Genomic DNA, 25621 nt, shown 5'->3' with positions numbered 1-25621 from the left:
GATCCCCATTAAACTTCACATTAAAGTCTCGATATCGGACCCGGGTTGGGCTATCGTGTCTCTTTTTTTGCTTAGCCTTTCGTGGCTAAGCCTTCCTCCTGCACCTCTGGCGCTATTTCTTGAGCCTCTGCCAGTCGAACTTTCACACGTCTCCCCCCCTCCCGGCTCCGTCCTCTCTCCTTCTGCTCCCTACTTGGGGAAGGTAAGGAGGCTTTCTTTGGAGGCTTGCTCGGCGGGGGCCCTCCCCCCCAATATTTCCATGGCTTTCCCTGTTTGTCTACTGGGGGAGGGGGGGTTGGGGATGCGGAGGTGTCAGGAGAGTCACTACCTTCTTCACCTCCCGTCTTTTTCTTTTTCTGAGTGTCCCTGGTAAAGGTTAACTTTGCCAACAAATCCTCTATGGATTTCATCCTCGCCTCCAGCTGCTGGGATTTCTCCATCTCCATCTCCGTTGGTGTCACTGCTCTCGTCCTTTTGGTGATCTGCATGGTCGGAAACAGCGAGGAATACACCGGCTTGGCTGGGGCTGGTGGCGACCCATACAAGGGTCCCTCCGTCTTCTTGACTACCACTGACTTCACTGCCTTCTCCGTATTGCAACTGGAATCCGTTGCCTCGGAGAGGTCATCCGACCCTGGCGTGAGAGTCCCCTCTCTCCGCGGTCCCATGGGCTCTTGTTCCCCACCTCTGGAGAGCTGACTTTCCCCCGAGCCGGTGGTTGAGGTTGGGGCAGTTTCAGTCATCGCTAATTAAACTCCTCACAGGAAACTGGATGGATGCTAGCGGACTGATATTAAAGATTCTCAGCTTTATGTAATGATTGCCTATTCCAATAAAAGGAGTCTCATCAGTAGTTACTAGAGAAAACTAATTTATTGAATGAATAGTATGCAAAGTACGAAGAAAGCTGAGAATGAGCAAAAGCGCGCCAATTACAAACTTAAAAAGCCTTGCTCCCGTTGCAAACCCTCCCCTCAGGCTAGCATAGCAACCACCCACCCCAGATGCTAGCAACCGTTAGAATCGGCCTGAGAAAGTAACCTTGAACAGCAGAGATAACCCAAACATACATTCCAGAAGATCACAAGTCAGCACAAAGGAAATTTACCAGCGTGGCCAGGCAGGCACGCAACTGCAGATATGACATGTGAAACGTTACGAGGAACCATAAACATCGGAACGGGAACATGACAGCTGCTCAGTTCCTCTTCACTTTCAGCTATCAAAATGGTATCATCTGCATATCTGAGATTGTTAATGTTTCTTCCAGTGATTTTAACTCCAGCCTTGGATTCCTCAAGCCCAGCATGTCGCATGATGTGTTCTGCGTACAAGTTGAATAGGTAGGGTGAGAGTATACAGCCCTGCCGTACTCCTTTCCCAATCTTAAACCAGTTCGTTGTTCCGTGGTCTGTTCTTACTGTTGCTACTTGGTCGTTATACAGATTCTTCAGGAGGCAGACAAGGTGACTTGGTATCCCCATACCACTAAGAACTTGCCACAATTTGTAATGGTCCACACAGTCAAAGGCTTTAGAATAGTCAATAAAACAGAAATAGATGTTTTTCTGAAACTCCCTGGCTTTTTCCATTATCCAGCAGATATTGGCAATTTGGTCCCTAGTTCCTCTGCCTTTTCTAAACCCAGCTTGTACATCTGGTAATTCTCGCTCCATGAATTGCTGAAGTCTACCTTGCAGGATCTTGAGCATTATCTTACTGGCATGTGAAATGAGTGCCACTGTTCGATTTTGTATTTACAATCTGGTAATAACTGAGTTGTTTCAACTGGCCAAGTGTATAATGCAGTATGTAAAGTACTCCAATGTAAGCATTTCTTTGAGCATAATGGTTCTGGAGTCCAATCTATATGAAGTACCTTTAAGCAAGCCAGATTACCATATGTGACCTGTAAAACTTACTATAAAGTAACAAAAGTTAATACTGTATTGGCCAATCCTACTGATGTAAGTTCATCCTACTGATAAGTATCTATATACTTCTAAAACTCTTGTGTCTCTTTGTAACCTTTAACTGGGCAAAACGGTGCATTGTAGGCCAACAATTTTTGAACTAAGGTACCTCAAATGGCTAACTTACAGAATGCGTCCAAACTCTGGGACCCATGACTCATGGAATTGAAATTTGGCAAATTTTATAAAACATTTTATGACATAAAAAATTATCATAAAACATTTTATGACATAATACAAAATGTCATAAAACATTTCCTGTGGTCAACTGATATTTGACTGTGCTATGCAGTTCAGTATGAATGACATGGGCTATTTTCAAGGCAGATACATCCCTGAATATCTCCCTTAATTTTTAAGAACCTTTCCAATGAAGGCAGTACATTAGAAGTTCTGCCATTGTTGAAGGCATTGAGTAATCTGTTAAGGAAATATCTCTGAAATGATGACCCACACAGGTTGCCTAGTTTAGAGCTAATAATATTTTCTTTGGTGAGAAACAAGTCTTTCTGTTAAACTAGGAAGTAAATATAATGTTTAAAATAGAATATGAACCCACTGAATTGTAGAGCTTTCTGCATTTTTTTACTTTAATCCCTTTTTGATGGAGAAAAAGAATAGAATTCAAAATCAGAAGCTTTTTTCTCCCCATATATTTTGTGCAATGGTGGAGATAACAAAATTAAAAGGGGGTAGTTGAATAACATTTTGGATAGAAAAGTAGTGCATCATGAAAAGTACCTTCCAAAAAGTCAGTTGGGATTCTTTGTAAACAAATAAGAAGAGAAAGCTCTTAAAAGAATTAACCTTAACAGAGGTGTGGCCCAGGCCTATATCACTAGTCATATATAAATACAACCCATCAGACATTTATGGGGCCATACTGCTCAGTAATTTCTAACTATTGCAGCTAACCCAGGACTTGAAAAGCAGACATGACCAAGCATCTAGTACACTACAATTACATGTATTAGTCTATGAAACATGAACTGTACAGGTCTTTTGTAGACACTTTAACTAAGTATGATCAGATAGTAATATACTGTGTCTGTCCATCTATCTTCCCTATACTGTAATAGTGGGAACACAAATAACAACTGTTATCTCTATGAAACAAATGCCCTCCCCCAGCGTTCTGTTCTATTTGCATGTATGGCTGTACTATTGGGAAGTGCTCTTTTTTCACTTATATAAAGCCACAGCAATCTGGATAGATTGTCAGTCAAAGAAAATACTGTATAAGCGAATTACTGTAATTAATTCAAGCAAGACCTGAAAGCTAGCTTAACTGAGCAATGAAGATCCATGCAGTCTTATTACAGGCTATTTATTATAAGCCCCATCTCTCAGAAAAGCCACGGTTCATATAGCACTTGAAACAACAAAAGCTTGACACTTGAAGGATATCCTCTGGGTGCTACCATTATCTACTCTTTGTCTTATAATAATACAAATTATCCTTAATGTGTGATTAATCATGCATCTTCCAAATTAGCTCTTCTGAAAAGTTTAAAAGGCAGATGGAAGGGAAATGGTTGAAGTAAGTATAAAGCTTTTAACTTCTCTGAAATCAATTGTGAACCATTCTTTCAATTATTAGTTTTGAGTTCAAGAGGATGGTCATTTGACTCTACAACAACAACAGATGTTTTAGCAGAGCTTTTTGAGTACTTAATCAAAACATATTTCAGAGAGAGAAATATGGTAATGATTATAGCAAAATATCAAGTATAAGCCAATTCCAAAAGCATGGCCACTATAAATCTGAATTAATTTGGTTACAAACAATCAGATTCAATTATAACTCTGTGTCTCTTAAAAATTCCTTTTAGCATTAATCAGTAGCTTTCTGGTTTTCTTATTTAAGTATCTGAAATAAAAAAAACCCATGGATTCTGCATGAAATCCCATAGGAAACTAGGATAGTATTGATTTATAAATATTTTCAAAAGGTGCTGAAACAATACTTTGTAAAAACTTGTACTGCATTTATCTATACCATGGAACCTTTCTTCTTTTAACTTTCCTCAAAATGTTTGCTTCTCTTCTGCAACCTTCTGGAAAATAGTGTGCCAATATTTTTTAATGTTCTTTCATGGCCAATTTTACTATCACTGATTCTCTGTGGGGTTCCTCACCTCAATGCTGTACTTTCTGTGAAGCACAGTATCCAAACTCCCAACATGTATTGGACATCTTCAGTTCGCTGAAAGTCTTGCAACAGTTATTCTACACTAAGTATTCCCTATTACTTCCTTCCAAAATTCTTACCTATATGGCATGCAGTGTAGTGCAATGGTTAGGGGGTTGAACTAGCCCAGGGGAGATCCAGGTTCAGTCTATCTCAGCCATGTAAGGTCACTGGGTAACTATAGCCAGTCACTCTCTCTCTCAGCCCAACATACTTCCCAGGGTTGTTCTTATGGGGAAAATGGAGGTGGGACTGCTAGTTTTACCACCTTGAACTTGAAATTAAATACGTATGTATAAAACTAAACAAATAAAACGTACATTCTGTTGTGCTATACACATTTTAGCCCATCTAGCATAAGGAGTGGATAATAAGTAGTGATTCTAAAGTAAGTAACATGTAGGAAATAATGCAGTGTGCATACTGATACACACAAAGAATCCATCATGTGTAGAATCTGTAGAGTAACCATATGATCTACTTAGTCAGATTTTCTTTTGCAATCAAGACTTTTATTGAATAGGAGATATGAATAAAACCATGTCAACACATCCATTATCTGCAGAAGAGTCTTTTTCATCCATTTTAAGTAGTGTGTGTATTTTTCCCCCTAAAGCAATGGTTACCAGAAGAAAAATTCTTTTGAAATCTATTTTACTGCAGCTGAGATAGAGCAGGAATTAATATAGCTAGTAATAAAAGATAGCAACAAAAATTATTTTATCTCAATTAGTAAAATTACTTAATTTTATTCTGAACAAAGATCTTGTCAACATAAATGCAAGTAGCATCCACTCTTATGTCTTTGTTGGAAACTAGTACTGCATTGCACAACACAGAAAACTTGGTAGACTGTGACGGTACCAACAAGTCTGAAGTATTCCTAAAAAAAAATTGGTCATGAAGACTTTAGTCTCTTTGGAATCTATAATTCTGGGAAAGGCAGAAGGAAAGAGAAAAAGAGGATGACCAGCAGCATGGTGGATAGACTCAATTACAGCAGCAATGAGCACACCATTGGCACACCTGAAGGACCAGGTTGGAAACAGATCCCTCCTGGAGAAAATGTATCTGTGTGATCACTAAGACTCCATCCAAAGTTTTGCAACACAGATATGGTAGACCTCCACATGAGCCTTTGCACCTGGGGCATATTGACAAGGATTCATGCCATCATCAGCCCCATTCATCCAGGCAGCAATAAACGCAAAAATAAACAAAGAGGAAAACAAAAACACAGGAAAAACTAGAGGGGCTCTAAGACCTGACTCACACAAAATATTTCAATTTCCACTCCTCTGAATATTACCCTCCCTCCCTCCCTCCCTCACCCCACATGGTCTACATGTCACCCTCTCAGCATCACATCTTCCCCAACTCTTGGCTCCATAGAAGAAGAGGTACTAAAAAGTCTCCCGGTCTCTCACTTAAGGATTTCAGCTGCAAAAATATGGATAGCCACTATTGCTGGAAGTTTTGTATGTCTCTGCTACCATCATGTGATCATCTGGATTTTTGCAGCCCAGATACTGATTGGCCTGCAAATTTTCCAGTGCCTGTAACATGATGTGTTATCAGCCATTCTCCATTCCGTTTTCAAACTTAAATGAGACAGCGAATGCATATAGCCTACTGGTCACAAGCTAAGATCACATTGTAAAGTTTCAAATCATTTTCCTGCTGCTATACCAGTCCTCTGTTTATGTAGAGTGCTATAAGCCTATGTATTTTCTCCTCTAAATTAAATAGTCAGCATTCTTTTTTTAGCATCCAATCGTACTTCAGGTAAAACCTATTTATGCTTATACAATTTGATAAACATTTCATAAATAAAAATATACCATGAACCCACCCATGGGTCTGATGAAAGTGAACTGTGGTTCACAAAGGCTTTCACATTTTAATAAAATTTATTAGCCTGAAAATATGGTACCAGATTCCTTCTGATTTTTGGCTACGATAGACTAACCCAACTCTCCTTCTACAACATATGAAAAGATATATGTGTTGTAGGCTCCAGCAACCTAGCCTTCTTTATGACCCAATCAGAGATTCTAATAACATTGTCTAGTTAGATATTGTACAATGCCATATAGAGAAAGAAGCCCTATGCTGGTGGGCACAGAACTATGGAATTATGGAATTTTCAGGGTACAGTGCATTGGTGCAATACAGGTAGTCCTCCCTTAACGACTATTTGTTCAGCAACTGTTTGAAATTACAACAGCGCTGAAAAAATGGATTTACAACCTGTGCCCGAAATTACGACTGTTGCAGAGCTCCCAGTCACGTGATCAAAAGTTGGGCGCTCGGCAGTCTGCCTGCACTTATGACTGCACAACAGTTGATGGATGACAGAAATAATCTTCCATTTGCCCAAATGACTACCTGCCATCTTGACCCAATTTGTCATTCATTCATTCATCCATCCATTCATTTATTTATTTCAGTATTAAGCATATTATCAATTTGCTTATTTCAACCCAAATTTGACATGCAAATACCAATGTACAAAACAAAAATCTTCACAGTGAAAATCAGTGTATTTATGGGAAATACAATATACATACAAACTCATACACACAAAACTCTTTGTGTGGAATACTATGACCTAGTAAGTTATTTTCTTTAGAAAAGTTGTAACACTCTGTAACAACTCTGAAGATACAAATTGATTACCAATTAATACAGCTCCAGTTTAGCAGGTTTGAGTAGATTTTGAATTAAATTTGAGTCAATGAGAGGGTAGAGGGTAACTCTAGAACCACAGAAATATCGAATACCAAAACTCAATGCTATGAATTATTTACTATTTATCAAATAACTGAAGGTTTATTTATTTCATAAATCTCTGAAGCTTGCCAAGTACTGCATTAGAGTCAAAAGTGTTATTCCTGCTGTCATTCAGCAATTTAAAAAAGAAGCAAAAATTGGAATTGAATGCTTAAATAAATATGAAGAACTATTATGAAAGACCATGTGGGGGGGTTCATTTGGACTGAACAGACAAAGGACACCACAGAAAGCCCATCTTGAAAATCGATTCAGAATTGTTTTTATTCATAACATTCAAAGATAGAAAATGCTTAGTTTTCCTTTCAGCCATGAAAGACTAACTATTCAAGTGGCATTCTGCTAAAGATACAAACTGATTCCATCGGCCCAGCTTCTGACTTCAGATGATAGTGGAATGCAGCAGACTGATTGTTCGCTACGGCAGAACAAACCTTCATGGGTACTCACAAGTCTCGAGAACATTTTAACTATTCCTAAATAGGGGTTAAAAGCTTTATTTATGCTGTTCACTGTTCCTAATTCATAATGAATTATTTCATGAGCAGCACATGCTACATTAGAATTTCTAGCTTTTGTATGTGGAGGTGCATAGTTGTTCTCCAAGTCTTCGTACCATCAAAAAGCAGCCATTTCCACTCAGGTACCTGTAGGCTATAACAACCATAAAAATCTTTCACTTGTTTGGGAGGGGATAATGGGAATTGGATTTCAAAACTTTTGGAAGTTACCAGGCACAGGATAATGTTAGCCCAATTAGGATAAACCAAACAAATTCCATCCAATTAGTTTCAAAGATCATAGGATCTCTCCTATTAAGAACTGCTATTGGTGCATTTAATCCATACTCTTTTCAGATAGAAGTGAGACTGTAAACAGATTAATTAGTCATGTCACTGTTCTTCTAAAATCAGAGGATTAACTGATTGTCATGATTAACTTGTCTCACCGATACCAATAGAATGAAAGCATTCTTAACCTGGACCCAATCTCCTGTCTTTGAGTAAGGACATGAGATACTGGGGTCAGTTGCTAAAAAAAAAAAAGATGTCATAAAACTGTTCAGTAACTTCTATTGCTGTTTAGTATAGTTCCTGCTCGCCAAATTGGCAAGAACAAGAAAGCACTGTTTTACAAGCCTTCCCAGTTTGGTACAAGGGAGGAAAGTCAATTTTCTACTTTGGCTAGAAAAGTCATATATATTTCATTTCACTATGAAACAGAATTCCCAGAAACAAAAGCAGGTTGCGGTTAGCAAGAGCTAAAATTATCTGGATTTACTGCTGAAATGAAAGGAGAGAAAAGAAATAACTTCAGGGTACCAGCAATTCAGTTGAGAGATATAGGACAGGAGAGTAAGATACAGATTTTTGAAATGAGATTCAAAGTTGTACTGGGCAAAGAAAATCAACTGTTAGGCAAAGATTCAATCTGATGACAGATCTAAGCCCAAAATAAGGCATTGTTATCAATAACCATATTGTTCCTCTTAAAGCTGAGTGATGGTAGATATTGTCTCCATGCTTGCTCAGTTTGAAAAAATCAATTGTTTGTTAAGGTGAAGGTCAAATGAACTAATGGCTTACCAAAGGACCAGAAACACGGCTAAGTCCTTGGAATGAAATCTGTTTTTATATCCACCAATTCTGGAGAAGTCCAGTTATCATTATATAAAAAAGAAGCAAATTTTTAGTTACAGTAAAACTTTGAAAGGCAAAGAAAGTCTTTATGTTTGGCTTGGTATCTTCAAATCTTGTTGGTGGGGATTTCAGTGCCTAGGAATTCAAAATGCATTCATGATCCTTCCATCATTCTTGGTCTCTACAAAGCTATACTTTGCAGTACTGTAGAAATGTCAAAGCTCATTTCCCCTCAACATCCTATTAGCAAGTTGTTGTTGTTATTGTTATTATGTGACTAGATGGCTTACAATACAGTAATTGCATAAAATATAAAATAAAAAAATAGAAAATAAAACACATAGCAGCCAGGCATCATTCAAACAATAACACAGATTTACACAGGAGACAGACTTTGTCACACAAAGCCAAGTTTTCAAAGCCTTATGGAAGGCCAACAGGAACGGGGCCAATCTAATTTCAGGGGGATGATGTTCCAAAGGGCAGGCACCATGACAGAAAAGGCTCTCCTTCTGGGTCTTGACAGCTGACACTCTTAGCCAACATTACCCAGAGCATGCCCCTTCTGCTAGATTGGGTGGGACAAGTAAAGATAATTGGGGAGATGCGGTGCTGTAAGTAGCCTGGTTCCAAGTCATGAAAGGCTTTAAAGGTGACAACCAGCACCTCGAATTGCACCTGGAAGCACAATGGAAGTCAAAGTTAATCACTTTTAGCTGAAAAAAAAAAGTACTGTCAGCAATGGGAATTTATGCTTTGCCTCTATTTTCTTCATGCGATGGGAAGCTCTGCAGTGAGGAATAACTATTCAGCTAAACCGGGACGCGGTGGCGCTGCGGGTTAAACCGCTGAGCTGTCGATCGGAAGGTCGGCGGTTCGAAACCGCGCGGCGGGGTGAGCTCCCGTTGCTCGTCCCAGCTTCTGCACACCAAGCAGTTCGAAAACATGCAAATGTGAGTAGATTAATTGGTACCGCTTCGGCGGGAAGGTAACGGCGTTCCGTGAGTCATGCTGGCCACATGACCCGGAAGTGTCCTATGGACAACGCCGGCTCCAAGGCTTTGAAACGGAGATGAGCACCGCCCCCTAGAGTCGGACACGACTGGACTTTACGTCAAGGGAAACCTTTACCTTTACCTAAACCGGGATATAACCCTCCATGAGATCAGAAACCTGCAACTTAGGCTGTTGGCTATATCCCGTTCAAATCTAGCTGTATAATTGATTCAAACTGCAAGGCACTTTAATTAAACGCAGCAAGATGCTTTTAGATATTTCCACATATTCAATGCAATTTTTGAGTAAGGCTTTTTGACCATGGTTTGGAAAGTGTTACCCTGACACATGAAATATTGAGAAAGAGAGAATGAGAAAGTGAGAGAAAGAGAGAGAGAGAGAGAGAGAGAATACACATACACACGCAGAGTGTGTGTGCATGTGTGCATGTGTATACACACACACACACACACACTCTGCGTGTGCATATGTATATATATACACACACACACTCTGTACATAAGTACATACATACATATATACATACACTGTGTGTGTGTATATACACACACACACACACACACAATCACAATCATCCTGGTCTTTTCATGCAATATCAAACTTGTTACATAAAGCTCGTCCTAGATATAAAACACATATTAAAGCTACTGAAAAACTTTATTGCAGTCATTAATCAGTACAAATATTAAAGCTATTTTCAAGAAGAGCTTCTCTTCTTCCAACTGTCTATGTGCTTCTTACATGTCCAGGCATTTTTAGACTGGATGCCAGCTTTTTGATTCTCTACACTGGAGTAAATCCAGCTGGGCTCACTGAAGCCTTCAGCTTGAGCACTTCCCACCTCAGAGCTGAAGGTGGAAACAGAAAACTTTCACTTTTGTTTTCAACTGATTGAATTACATCTGAATTGTACAAGTGGCTAATGTCAAGTAGTAAAATAACCCAATCCATAAAATACAGTTTGAAATTCTATTGTTTCACTGCCAATAGTTAAAACTAACCACAAAATGTCCAGATTCAGACGTGATGCTAAAATGAAGGTTAAAAATGCAAGCAAACCTTTTAAATCTCCTTTTCATGGCTTTACCAGAGGAGAAGAGTGGAAAGAAACTGCTTCAGTTCCGTCAGTCCTACAAGGTAGACCAGACTAAGAAATCAATGCCATATAGGTCAAGACTACTTTTATTGTAACAGCTATAGTAACAGAATCTTGGAAGTCTGTGTTGAGGTTTTCCTACTAACAGATTAAGACTGCTATATGTGCCTAGTCATTTTGGCCGGGTGAAAAGGTTGCAAGTGATTGTCTCCTCTCACGTGCTTCATGCAAATAGCCTGGGGGGAAGGGAGGAGCTGCCCGGACTTGTCTTCTCACTTCTTTTTTTTCTCTCTGCTGGAAATGTAGCTCAGCAAGGCTTGCTCCAAAGGGAGCTACGTACTTTAAATGTTTTGCTTTTGTTTTTGCTTTCTGTAAATAAATTATTTTTATAGAAATGCTTGGTGTGTGACTTTTTTTACCTCTCCTGGGCTAAAGGCTTTCCCAGCATCTGCCAACAGGTTATGTGCCCGTTAAATGAGCAATCCAGTAAAACCCAGAGAGAAAAGAGAGGTCAGCTCCACACCTCGTGCACAATTTAAAGGCAGGTAGCAAAGACCTGTGAAGATTTTCTTTGGAGCCACCTGGAGATTTTCCAGCAACTGCCGGTCTGCAGGACAAAGAAGCTAGCTGAGGTGACTTGCAAAAGAAGGAAGAAGCCATGGCTACCTCCCAGCCCTCAGCGATGCCTCTGGAGCGCCTATCAGAGACCAACTATTTGAATTGGGCCCTGAAGATGGAAATGTATCTTCGCAGAGAGGATCTTTGGCTGCCAATTGGTGAGCAAAACCCCCAAAATCCCAATGCTGAATGGCTGAGACAGGATGAGCGGGCTAGAGCCACCATTATCTTGGGAGTTGAGGACAATCAGCTAGTCCACGTGCGAGGCATGCAGTCTGCAAAGCAACTTTGGGACGCTTTGAGAGACTTATATGTAAAGGCAACAGCAGGGAGTAAAGTTACTCTGACGAAAAAGCTGTACAGAGCCTACCTTGCAGAAGGAGATAGCCTTCCTGAGCACCTGCATTTTATTCAGCAGCTGTTTGTTGAGTTGCAGGAGAGAGGAATGGAATTTACACCTCTCACAAAATCCTATATCTTCCTGTCCTCACTAAATGAAACGTGGGACATGCTGATTTGTACCCTGGAGGCTATGCCTGAAGCAGACCTCACCCCATTGTATGTTACACAGCGCTTACTCGCTGAATGGGAGAAGAGAGAGGAAAGATCCCCCCCCCCCATCTCTTCTGGAAAGCTGCAAGACCAGAAAATGAGGGAAAAGAAGGGAAAGGAATCTGAGGCCACAGCGCTAGCCAGCCAGCGATGCTTCACTTGTGGTTCAGCTGGACATTTGCAAAGAGACTGTGCCATGAGACCCAAGAGTAGAAAGACAGAGCAGAAGAACACAAGGGCAACACAGAAGAAGGCTCTTCAGACAACCCAAATTGCACAGGTTGCTGAGAAGGGTAATTCTGATGTATGGGTGTTAGATTCTGGGGCCAGTTGTCATTTATGTAATTGTAAAAGCTCTTTTGTGTCACTGTCTAAAACTGAAAGACAAAGTGTATCTTTGGCTGATGGGTCTGTGACCAAAATTATGGGACAAGGTGACTTGTATTTATCCTGCTTAGGAGAAACTGTAAAAGGTGTGTTGTATGTGCCAAATTTACAATCAAACCTTTTATCTGTGGCACAATTGGCTGCAACAGGATATATCATAACATTTAAGAAAAATGGTTGTGAGATACATAAAAATGGGAAATTGTGTGCTACTGGTGTGTTAAAAGACTCCTTGTACATTGTGCAAAATGCAAGGAAGCCAAGCTGCAAGGCTGCAGTTGGCAACACTCCATATCATGACCAATGTGTACACCTGATGCACAGGAGATTTGGTCATGCTAATTTCAAGTATATAGCACAAATGCCACAGCTGAGTGCTGACCTAAAGATAAAACCCTGTGATAAATACTTAGACTGTGTAGTTTGCAAAGAATGCAAAACACTAAAAGCTCCTGTGAGTAAGCACAGTGACAGAGTTACAACTAGACCTTTGGAAATTGTACACTCTGACATTATTGGTCCTTTTGCTCCAAGTCTTGGACAAGCAAGGTATGCAATGACCATCATTGATGATTTCTCAAGATACACATTTATCTACATCTTAAAACATAAAGATGAGGCATTTGAGAAATTTAAAAGTTTTGTGACATGGGCAAATGGAAAATTCCCTAGGCCTGTATCTGCACTCCAATGTGATAGAGGAGGAGAATACCTTTCTCACAAATTCAGAAGGTTCCTAGTGGAAAAAGGGATAGAACAAATTCTTTCTAACCCGTACACCCCTCAGCAAAATGGTGTTGCTGAAAGAAAGGGCAGGACCTTGCAAAATGCGATGGAATGCATGTTAAAAGATTCACGGTTATGTTTTAAGTTCTGGGGAGAAGCTTTATCGACTGCTTGTTATGTTCAGAACAGGTTGTATAACTCTATGATTCAGGACACTCCATTCCATTTGTTTTATGGTGTGAAACCAAAGGTAAGCCATCTTAGAGTGTTTGGTAGCACTGCTTGGGTTCACATTCCAAAACAGCAGAGAAGGAAAGGAGGCCCCACAACAAAGAAAGCCATCTTTGTTGGCTATGAACAAAGCCAGAGGAGCTACAGGTTCATAATGGGAGAGAAATTAATAATTAGCAAAAGCGCTTCTTTTGCTGAACAAAACTGGGGGAGATTAAATTCTAGCTCTCCAGTTGAACTGACCACCACAAGAGAACAGCAAGGACTTGCTGATGGTGATCTTTTGCCTGATGAGGACATTAAACCAGAAAAGCAAACTGAAGATCTGTCTGATGAGATAGATGCTTCTCAGGAAAGTGATAGGAGTCAAAATTTAAGCCCTGTATTACCTCGCAGATCTCAGAGGAGTAATAAAGGCGTTCCTCCATCACGTTTTCAGGCTGAAACAGTAAAGGCTTTTCACATATTCACAGAACCTGAGTCTTTAGAACAAGCGAATGCTTTACCACCTGAGATTGCACAAAATTGGCATTCTGCCATGCAACAGGAATTAGCATCCTTGAAAGAAAATAAAACATGGAAACTGGTAAATCTACCTCCCAATGAACGCTGTCTGGGTTGTAGGTGGGTTTTCAAACTGAAAAGGGATGCTGATGGCAAAATCCAAAAATATAAAGCAAGGTTGGTTGCAAAAGGGTTCACTCAAAGGAAAGATTTAGACTTTGACAAGACTTTTGCACCAGTTACTAAAGGTGAATCAATTAGATTATGTTAAAAGTTGCTGCACTCAAGGGAATGTCAGTTAACCACTATGACATTCAAACTGCATTTCTCTATGGTGATTTAGACCACAGATTATACATGCAGCAACCCCCTGGCTATGAAAAAGGGGAGAATCTAGTCTGTGAACTGCAGAAGTCAATCTATGGGTTAAAACAAGCTGCTAGATCCTGGAACCAAAAAGTAGATGAAAAACTGCAGAATTTTGGTTTTGAAAAAGGAAAAGCAGATCCCTGTGTATATATGAAGAAGGACAAACAAGGCTGTATGTATCTGTGCATTTATGTTGATGATTTGCTGCTGTTCACATCAACAGAAAAACAAAGGCTTGATTTTGAAGCCTGCATGAAAAGCCATTTCATATTAAAAAGCCTTGGAGTTGTGACCAATTACCTAGGTTTGGAAAAACACAGGAAGAAGGATGGTAGCTTTCTGTTAAACCAAAGGGGAGATAATGGTAAAGTAATGTGAATGGAAAGACATATAAAGTCAGAGAAGATTGGTTTGCATCTTAATCGGTAGTGTAAAAAGGGGAGTGTTGAGGTTTTCCTACTAACAGATTAAGACTGCTATATGTGCCTAGTCATTTTGGCCGGGTGAAAAGGTTGCAAGTGATTGTCTCCTCTCACGTGCTTCATGCAAATAGCCTGGGGGGAGGGGAGGAGCTGCCCGGACTTGTCTTCTCACTTCTTTTTTTTCTCTCTGCTGGAAATGTAGCTCAGCAAGGCTTGCTCCAAAGGGAGCTACGTACTTTAAATGTTTTGATTTTGTTTTTGCTTTCTGTAAATAAATTATTTTTATAGAAATGTTTGGTGTGTGACTTTTTTGACCTCTCCTGGGCTAAAGGCTTTCCCAGCATCTGCCAACAGTCTGAATGTCATTTCCCTCTCCCTCACTTTATCTTTGTGTGAACTAGGGAGGGGCTTGCCCAAGACATTTTCTCCAATTAGTTTCTTGGCCCAGGTTCAAGGTCTGCTCATCTGACCATAGCCTTGATAGCTTCTGTCCTTTGAGGCCTTTCCCTAATCCCTCTACAAAATCGTTGCTCAGCCAGGCTCTTTCATGTAATACTAAATCATAGATTTGCATTACATCCAAATAAGACAAAGAGTGAAAGTTGCTGAATTTATTGTAGGTATTTTCTGAATAAGAAGAATTAGGGTTGCACTTTAAGATAGTTATTTAATGTTTAATATGGAAATGGATGGATCCAATTGCCTGCCCTGCTGGGAAGGCACAAAGAAACCTTGACTCTTAATCCCAGGACCAGCAGAAACGGCACTCTCCTTCTAAACCATCCTTCAAATAAAATGTAGGGAGAAAAAAAACAACATATTCTAATTCATGGGGAAGGTAAGCTTAGGTTCCTTGTGTCATCACTGATTTCTAAAAATGCTTTTATATATCACAGAAAACTGGTTAACATTTCAAACTGAAACTATGTTTATTCTTATGAAAATATCCTGGCGTCATAATCTTATTTTGAGAATATGCTACCTTCTGTAATAGAACTAAACTGTAGGGCAGGCAGATTCTGTTTAACATGTACATAATACTGTATAATTGGAGAAGAGCTGTAAAAATGGGAGGCACAGGAATTCTTTCTGCCCTGATATCATATTGCTCATTCAGATACATAAAAACCATACTGGGGGCCACTCCACATGCACTCTTTGCAATCTTTCCAAATTGGCTCCCAATCTGCCTTTCCCCAAGACCTTTGAAGGCTATTTCAGTGTTTTTCTAGCTCTGTGACCATTTATGTGAAACTGGAACAAAGTTAGGATTTCCCCCTCCCACCAAGACAGACAGACAAACAAACAAACAAACAAACCCCACTGGGACAGTTTTCCTACTGGCTTCCCAGTTCTTTTACCATGCTGCCCAGCTCGTGGGGGCAAGCAACCCATCTTAGGGTCCATTACAACTTAACTATGCTAGCCAAGGTGCACAGGCAATCTTTTTAGGAAATTCAAACATAATCTTTCTCTGACATTTCAAGTCAGTTTCACAATCCCTGTAAAAATACTTGATTTATCTCTGGTTTTGTAATCCCTATCAGTGAACTGCAATCTTAATCTGTCTAGTCAGTTTTAAAAAACCAAACAATTTTATACAAAAGGCATCTGTTGATGTGAGCTGCAGCTCATAAAAGCATATGCCTTTTAATATAATTTGTTAGTCGGAAAAGGTGCCACCAGATTCCTGATTTTTTGCCACCACAAACTAAGATGGCTCTCTTCCTACATAGTTAAGATGGCTCTCTTCCTACATTCCACAAACCTTGGTTTTTGTTTTCAAGCATGGATTTTTTTTTTTTAACTGCCATCGACTGTGTAACCCTTCAGATTCAACAGCAAAAAATGCTTCAGAGGACACAGGAACATACATGTGACATGTGTTTGCAATTCCTTAAACAAAATCTGTTTTAAAAGGTCACCCTCTTAAGTAATGCATTTGGGTCCTGGTGTCAGTGCAAATGGAAACATATTGCCATCTTTTGTGCTGCCAGAGATTGGAATCACGAGGGTTGCGCAGAGGCAGTGTTTAATGCTAACCTAGGATTCTTTTCTCCTTTGGCTAAATATACAATATCTCAGCACAAACTATCAATATGCTTGGGTTGCAGTATCCATCTTAGAAACGAAGAGTCATCTTTTTGACTTCCAAATCCACAGATCATTTCTGGTAGCTGTTAAGAATTCAATCATATGTCCTGGGCTTTCTAGCTAATATAAAATTGTAGTGAAGTTTCTGCTGACCTTTATATTTCAAAGTGAATCTGTACTTTTTTTCTTATTTGATTTTTCTTAATATCTCCTGACTCTTCATTATGTTTAATTCTCTTGTCTGCTTTCATTAAAATTTATTTAGTGTTCCTCAGGGATCCCGCTTCATCACCATCATCACATTTATAAAAATGTAATGCTGACATTTTTCAGGTTCGTAGGAACACAAGAGATCCATTCTTTTCACTGAAGAGCCACTTTACGGACTGTTTGCCTATACAGCTTGTATTATCCACTTTGTCTGACAGGACCTTGTTGGGATCTCAAGGGCTCTTCCATGATTTAGTACCTGATTTTTTGCAGTGGAGGTCCCTGGGATTATACCTAGAGTTCTGCATGGGATTACACTTTAGAGTTCTAAGGCACACCACTCTATTACCAGGAAAATGCATGTTTTAATTCCTTAGTTTCCAATCTCAGGTTATTTTTCTATTAGTTTGATATTGTTTATTTCATTTATTATATTTACAGCTTTTAACTGTTCCAATCCAATCAACTCTGAGCAGGATACTATTCCCCAATTCGGTAACTGGGGTTAAAAATAGACAAGATTAATCTACTGTATCCAGCCAGTACTGTAAAGCTCTGCTAGCTTCAGATTATGGAAGTTTCAGCTCAGGACTTCTGGTGGATACCAGGTTGAGAAAGGCTGGCCCAAAGGTCTGGCATTCAGCAATAAAAACACATCATGATAAAGTTACATTTCAAGATTTTTCCCAACACTATGAGAACCAGAACATTTTAAAATTAAAGGGACTGTTGAATCAGGATTTTAACAGTGCCTCCCAGTGATCCCCTCAACAAGACCTGTCAAGTTTACAAGACACCATTGGACTAGCAGGCCACTGTAGGTACATAATTCCAGCAAGATCAGTCCTTGTTGTTTTGCTCCTACTCAAGTAAACTTGCTCCTCTGCAACTCGGCATTCTTATTTTTGCCAGAGTACTCCAGCAAACCTATGCCAGAGCTAAACTAAGCTGGAAACGCTGGCAGAATTATTTCTAACACAGGGCAGCATCTGTCTTGCTATCATATAATGCCAGTATGTTTGGCATTATGTTACTATTGGCACTGTCATATTCCTCAGTGATGTCCTCAAGATGCTGTCTCATGGACTGAAAGGATATTTCCAACTTGGTTTGTAAGTGGTTTGCTTGCTTTTTTTTTCAATCTAAGTGTTAGTGCTACTGTTACAGTTCTTTTTACTACAATTAAAACTATCATTTTTCCTACTGATGGTCATATGTGAAATGTTTTCTGAGGGGCTGAGGACTCTTAATATCAGGCTCAGTTCTAATGTAAATTTATTTTAAGAAAATCTAGTTCTATTAAATTGCTCACTGAAAATGCCAACTCAGCATGTTGGCACAGCCTATCTTACTACTCCCACTTGGCTTTTCTGGAAAGCAGGGGCTGCTGAAGCAAGTTGGGCTTTTCTCTGCTCTAATGGTAAAATAAGAGATTGTCCCTGTTATCAACACTGACAACTTTTAAAGAGCAAGAAGAAAGGAGTAAGAATTAATGGATAATTTTTATAACAGAATATCAGAGATACTGGGGATCAAGAAGCAAGCCAAATAAATATAGAACTAAAATTGTGGAGCCTGTTGCACCCTCTTTAATGGCTAACGACTCCAATTTTGTGATAATTAATACAACATTTTAAAAAACTAAAATCTGAATTTTTTTAAATATTTCCATTCTTTTTTTTTAAATTCAACCTAACATAAATACAAAAGTTACTCAGGTCCCAAGACAATATCTAGTATGGCTGTGCAGTGTTTAGGTTGAAAACACATAGGTGCTCAGGTCACGTAGCACCTGTCAACAACTCTTTAAAGCAACTGCATCTTTTCTCCGAATTGTGCAGTTCCATCCATAGCTGTGGCACAATCTCAGTTAAGATGCATTTGATTTAAGAAAATGCTAAGAGTTGCTACATGTGTGCCCACATATACTCCCAAATATGCTCAAATTCAAAGCACTGTACAGCTCTAGTAACTTGCTAGGCTGATCTAAACCTATAAAGCAACTAGATGGACCAGGCTCACCTAAGTGTATCCTAAATTTGTATCAAGGACCTTGTCTCACCCCCTTACAAGTTGATGCATCTCATGCTCATTCTTGTACAATTAACTATCTGGGCTGTTAAGTTTTGTTTATAATGCCTGCAGCCACTCTTAATCTGGTAAGAGTAAATCGTATGAATCTCTTTTAGTCTGGACTCTTTTCCATTGTTCTCCTGTCACAGAAATCCTGTTTTCTTTCATGTTCTCCTCTTTCCTGAAAGAGTGGGAATTTACTGATTTGTCCTCTAATCCTATCACCCTTGTAAATATGAGAAAATGTATAGTGTAGGAACCCTAATTTTGCTTATTGGCAGAACATTTATCCAATGCTCATGATTTTTTCCCTAATTTTCCAAAAGTTTAATGCTTGCAGCATTACAAAAGAATAAACCAAAACAAAATAAATATCACAAATGGCAATCAGGTAGAAGCCTGAACTTTGCAATTCTGTTAACATTGAGCTATGACCTTGTCTGATGACTATAATTTGATCTACTTCAAATGATATCATAATGCTTCGTTAGTGTATTTTGATAGGCTCACGTATCATATATTAACCTTCCATATTTGTAAGGAACATGAATTAAAATCAATATTAGCCCCTGCACCGCACTGATACTACTTAGATAACCACTTAAAAGAGGAAAAATGAGGATAGCACCTTTGCCCCACCTGGCATCAGCAGGTAAAAAGGTCTGGAAAACACCAGGCCCATGTTGTAGCTAATGCAATGCCTCTTTACTTCACTGGCAAGCAATCAGGGCCTGATCCAGAAAGTGGAAAGTCTGGGCAAAATGGCTGCAAACTGATCACCTTCCTTCTCCCGATCTCTCAAAATAGCCTCACCCTGATGCATTAAGTAGGAGTCCAGAAACTGTTGCTGAAGGTAATAGCTTAGAACAGTGTTTCTCAACCTTGGCAACTCTAAGATGCATGGACTTCAACTAAAAAAAATCCCCATGCTGACTGGGGAATTCTGGGAATTTATTTATTTATTTATTAATCAAATTTATCACCGCCCATCTCCCAAAAGGGACTCTGGGCGGTTTACAATAAAACATAAGTAAAATATAAAACTATAAAACTCTATAATACATAATACAATAAATATAATAAAAACCTTGATGGCTAAAAGTTCTTTATGATTTGCAGGCAGAGCTGGGTCCTTCTAAGAAACTAACCATCCCCAGAAATGGCTACTCTCCCTCCCGCCCCAGGCATAATTACAGAACCAGGTCTTTAGCTGTTTCCTAAAGTCCAGGAGGGAGGGCGCCAATCTCACTTCTGGGGGAAGGATATTCCAAAGGACAGGTGCTATTGCAGAGAAGGCCTGCCTCCTGGACCCGGCCAGATGGAATTCTCTTGCAGACGGGGTCCGTAGCATGCCCTCTCTACACGACCAGGTGGGATAGGCTGATGTGATGGGGAGGAGACGGTCCCTTAGGTAACCTGGACCTGTGTCATGTAGGCCTTTAAAGGTCATAACCAACACCTTGAATTGGACCCAGAAGCATACTGGCGACCAATGCAGTTCGTGGAGCAAAGGAGTGACATGAGCTGATCTTGGGAAACCCCAGATCGCCCGCGCAGCTGCATTTTGCACCAGCTGTAGCTTCCAGATACTCTTCAAGGGTAGCCCCATGTAGAGCGCATTGCAGTAGTCTATATGAGTTGAAGTCCACACATACAGTTGAACTATATGAGTTGAAGTCCACACATCTTAAGAGTTGCCAAGGTTGAGAAACACTGGCCTAGAAGAATAAGGTGTGGTTGCTGCTCATTGTCAGTACTGCCTGGGCCCATCAGGGGAATTGTTAGGGTAATGTTTGGGAGAAGACAGATGGCAGAGTTTTGGAGTACAGTAAAGGGAAGCTGGAAGATACTTTGTTTGGGCCCCTCAAATTGAGTACAACTTCAGTCATGCCAATCATTTAGATGTTGTTTTTCTTTACCCAAAATGTTCATCTACTATTCAGTATCAAAATGCAACTGGGCATCTTAAACTGTGGCACATAAACTACCATGCTGCTCACCATTTTGTTATCCCTGCCCCTCCAGGAGGTGCTTATGTCAGCTTCCATTTTTCTAATGCCAGATTTTTAGCTGCTTGTGAAGCTCACTGAGTTATTTCTCATTTCTGACACCAAGTTGGAAGCAGAAGCGTGCAAAATGTTTTGAATCTGAAATGTTCTGTTTTGAATTCAAAACAGCCACTTCAAGTTTAAACAGTTGTTTTATGTTAGAAACTGCTCCGAGTGCCTGAGCTCTATTTAAGGCATAAAACACAGAATGGCTAGGACAACCTGTTCCAAACGAAGTGACTGTTTCAAACTCGACACTTTTCAGATTCAAAATGTTTTCCATCCCTCTAGCTTGAAGCCCTTGGATATGCCATTTACATTCTTTACTTTATAGCTGGAGATCTAAATGTACAGTTTACTAATTTATTAGTTTTGTTTATTAAAATTGTACGCCCCTGAATCATTCTGATTCTTGGCAGCTTACAACAAAATAAAATACAATAGAAACATCTGCTGTAAAAAAACAAAAATAAGTATTACAAAACCTCCCTGGTAAGAAAAGGAGAAAAAAATATTTTTTTTAATTAAAACTTTCAGAACATCAGCACCTAGAATACCTAAAAAATCCAAACAAAAGCCAATAGTAAGGATAAAAAATGAAATAAAGAAAAAATGATGATGGTGAAGGATCACATTGGAAGAGTTCGGTATTTGCTAGCTTCCAAAAGAAAATTGCTGAGGGAGCCAATCTAAGTTCTAGAGGAAGAGTGTTTCAAAGAATAGGCACAACAGATGAACAGCAACGCTTTCTAGCCTCCACCCCTCACCTCAGGAAAATTCTACTCTTTGGCTCAATTTCTTCTTGGACACAGAAGGGCCAGGGCAAAAAGAAGGAAAATGTGGAGATGGGAAATACCATGCTCACTACTATAGCCCTGTTTTCCCTTCATTTTCTAATTCATAATATTTAGTTTTTAGAGAGATTTTCTCTTAGCTATGGCCAAAACAGCAAGCAAATAATGAGTACTGTGTTTGGGTATATCTTCCCCCCAGGCATGTATGCCTCTTCTATGGTTTCCAGACAAGATCTTAGACAAATATAAAAGGAGACTAGACTATGCTCTACCCATGTTTCAAAGTGGAGTTAGTAACAATTGCATAGAATTTTAAATCTTAACAGAATCTTAAACAGCATGGCATCCATAATACTTCACTTCTGCAAAGAGGTGATCACACCGTTTCTTACTGCAACAATAAAGGAGTAAACTAAATCTTTCAGGAGCTGCAAGCAATTTTAAAGATCCATGTTAGCTAGGTTAACCTTGGATGCAGAGAAGACTAACAGAAGGTCTAGTTCTGAGATATATCATATTGTGTGGATTAAATTACTGTATGAACACTCCATGTTTAATATAACCACGAAACAATGCAGTTACAAGGTACTTTCACTTGAAGCAGCTGTTGGTAGGCTTTTAGATAATTCCTTTGCCTTGTGTATGCCTGGATAGATTTATGCTTAAACCACGTATTCAGAACACACGTTTTTCCCAGCCACCATTCTCATTCCTAGGTCTCTAAGTGGCCCAATAATTTGCTTTGTACCCTTGTCTCATTCTCATCGATTCATTCACGTTACCTAACACAGTAACTTTTTCCCCAATAACGTTCATTCAAAATGTTGCAGTTATGCATTTTTTCCCTAAACTCATCCCTGCTTCTTTCATTATCACCATTCACCAGAGCACAACATGCAATTTCACCAATCTATGAATTTCTACTTTCATATGAACCTACAACAACTTAAATAATACCAATTCATATTTTCCAATATAATTTTTAGCCCTTTTGTTCATAATTAAACCTACACTTTTATTCGTCAACTCCACTTTACAAGTTCAGGTCATATATATCTATATTTTTCAGCTTCCTTAGATTCACAAACACACACTTGATTTGTTAATTCATGTTCTTTACTGTTTACTCTTTTATTCCAAGTTACAATATTCCATATGCCATGATTATCAACAGATGAACCCATGAATATTGATCTCTGCTGTCCATTATGGTTTTATTCTACTGAGACTTTCACATAATATTTTTAGTTAGAGAAAAATTGGAAGAAGATCCAATCATTAGTTTCACCCGTGTCCTGCTAATGCTATAGACACAATACTGATCAGTTTTGGCACATCTTGATCAATATGCACAACCAAAGGCCAGTTTTAACCCAAACATGCTCAGGCTATTCTATACAAGCTGCGGTTTCTAATCTAAAATCTACCTCACAAGCCAACATCCTGTTGTGTGTAACTCATCAGCTAGAATGTACATGCTGTGTCTTACATACTGAGAACTACATCAAACTAAACTAAATGGCAACTATGGCTTAATGCGATGAATGCATGTGGTTGAACCAGGCAATTTATATCTTGACATGACAATATTGCAACTGAATATATATAGGAGAAAAAGCGATCCAGTGAAATAAAGTAATTACTATAGATGAACATTCTTCCCAGTATTCTATGAGCTGAGGAATTTCTAATTAATGTTCCTTCTCACAGATTTTCAGTCTAAAATCAATATCTTATTGATAAATAGATACAGTGCCATTCTCTCCATGCAATTAATCATTCTTTTTTTCCAATCCCCAACTATTGTAATAATAGTTCATGCTAAGCCAAGTAAAATTAATCACATTTTTACCTGATATATTAAATTATGTTTAGCACTTTTTACCACAATATTTGAAACATGTTGTTACTAAGAGGTCATTAATGTTGCATACCTAGAACCGTTGTCCTTCCCTGAACAGCACTCTCGTTAGACAGGAGATCTTTTGAGTTGGAAGTGAATAGTGATTGTCTAAAAGTATCTTCAGAAAAAAATGGGCTGAAGGAAAAATGATTTTTAAAGCAGAAATATATATTAATTAGGAAAGCAATCATACTAATGCATAATCATATGATATGGTGCTTCTGATTAGACTTTTATGGCTTAGAGATGTACAAGATTGAAAGGATAGTAAGTTTTGGATAAACTTTTGCAAATATTATTTTAAAAACAACACTATGGAACTCATATTATCAAGTTATGTTCCAAACCTGAATGCTGCCTAAAAACATTTTGCGAATAATTCAAAACAAACAAACCACTACAAAAGCTTAATTTTACTGCTTAAACTTCCAGATCTTTCCAGTATAACTCTGGAATAAATATTGTTTTCCATAGGTAATACATAGGTTTAGAAAAGCAGTTATTAGTAGGGTTGCACACTCCTGAGTCTCAATGTTGTTTGTATAGAGGAATTTCAGGACATGGCACGATTTATATAAGGTTTTATATAGCACTACAATGCAAAGAGCTCAAGCTTCAGGCATACTGTTTACGCCAGAAGCAGGTCCCAGCCAAGTTAATTTAGATGGTCTGGATAGAGTAAATGTCAGTATGAAGACTGACACATCCTGTCTGAATATTTTCTACATGGAACACAATGTTTATTTCCAATATGATTCTTAGTAAGCAGCTAATACTTTTGGAAAATGTATTTATAATTAAGGAATCTTTTGAAGCTAAGTGTTCTAGTCACAGTAATTTCCCTCCTCTTTGGCTGAGCCAACACATTCTGTCTGCTATTTAAGGAAGCTGTTTAGGTAGTGATAGTACTACTAGCATTCCCAAATTTTTCTAGCTTGTGTGACTTTTTAAATGTACAGTTGTGTTATTTCTTCCTGTCTTCCTGTCACTATGGCTTCCTTAAATACAAGAACTGTCTTAATTTATTGAGCTAATTTCCATACTATATAGACAATAAAAGCAACTGTTTACAGTCAATCCAAGAAGCAAAATTGAGCTCCTGCCTGAAAGTCTTTTTCCCCATTGGGTGATAAATTAAAAGGAAGGAATAAAATTTGGGGAAAATTTACAGTGGAATTTAAACGTAATGGCTTAGGAATAGTTGGCTGCTATCCCAAACGCGCTGAACGTGATTTTCAATAGATGGATTTGCTTCTTCTCATGATTGCAGTCAATCTAGTGTAAATACTATTTTTAAGGATCCAAGAGGTCTGACTGTAATTTTATGAATGGCAGATATTGTAATTTTATGAAATGGGATCTTGACTAAGTTAATGCAGTATCCCAGTCCAGAAAAATAATCTTGCGGCATTACTTATTTAGCAACTAAAAGGCAACTTGGGCCTCTTTCTATTCTGCCTTCTAAAAAAACTTTCCTGGCTGCACCACCATTACTGTCCCTGTACACAGAGGTTGAGGTTGTTTACTTTTAGACCTTAAGAACAACTTAAATATGAGTCTTTTCAGGAAAGCCTGAGAGCAACTGCTTAACTTGTTGGGTTAAACAAGTTAAGGGATTTGATATCATACTCACTTTTTTGCCAGACTGAACAAAAGTGAACAAAAGTGAGATCTTAAGGAGAAATCTGAGAAATCACATCTTAGAACAAAAGTCCCCAACAGCCACATTTCAATTTTTCCTTAATTAATTGCAAGCATGAGGGAAACTATTATTATTTTCTCTCTGGTAGTGATCTACTGGTATAGTAGGAGGCTTATAAAAAAAAAAGTTCCCATTGATACAAATGAAAACTTTTTTAAGGCTTCTAGGATGGGGCAGGGTATCTTATTTTCTTTCAGATCCCAGCTGGAGAAGACAGGTATTAAACTGCCCATCTTACTCACACACACATAAGCAGTTCTGAGAATAATCCACATGAT

The 25621-nt window shown here is 38.8% G+C and overlaps 1 protein-coding gene across 1 annotated transcript in view; it reads right to left on the bottom strand.

Moving 5' to 3' along the window:
- The window catches only part of ZNF827 (zinc finger protein 827), a 158204-nt gene that overhangs the window by 26664 nt on the left and 105919 nt on the right, over nucleotides 1–25621 (bottom strand). Inside the window, exon 8 of the mRNA XM_063309764.1 lies at nucleotides 23673–23776. Within this exon, the coding sequence (XP_063165834.1) occupies nucleotides 23673–23776 (104 nt within the window). The remainder of the gene's footprint in view (nucleotides 1–23672; nucleotides 23777–25621) is intronic.

This window comes from Candoia aspera, chromosome 8, assembly GCF_035149785.1.
Source record: "Candoia aspera isolate rCanAsp1 chromosome 8, rCanAsp1.hap2, whole genome shotgun sequence".
Classification (NCBI taxonomy): domain Eukaryota; kingdom Metazoa; phylum Chordata; class Lepidosauria; order Squamata; family Boidae; genus Candoia; species Candoia aspera.
Note: the sequence above shows the minus strand (reverse complement) of the source record. Positions and strands in the feature narration are given on the sequence as shown.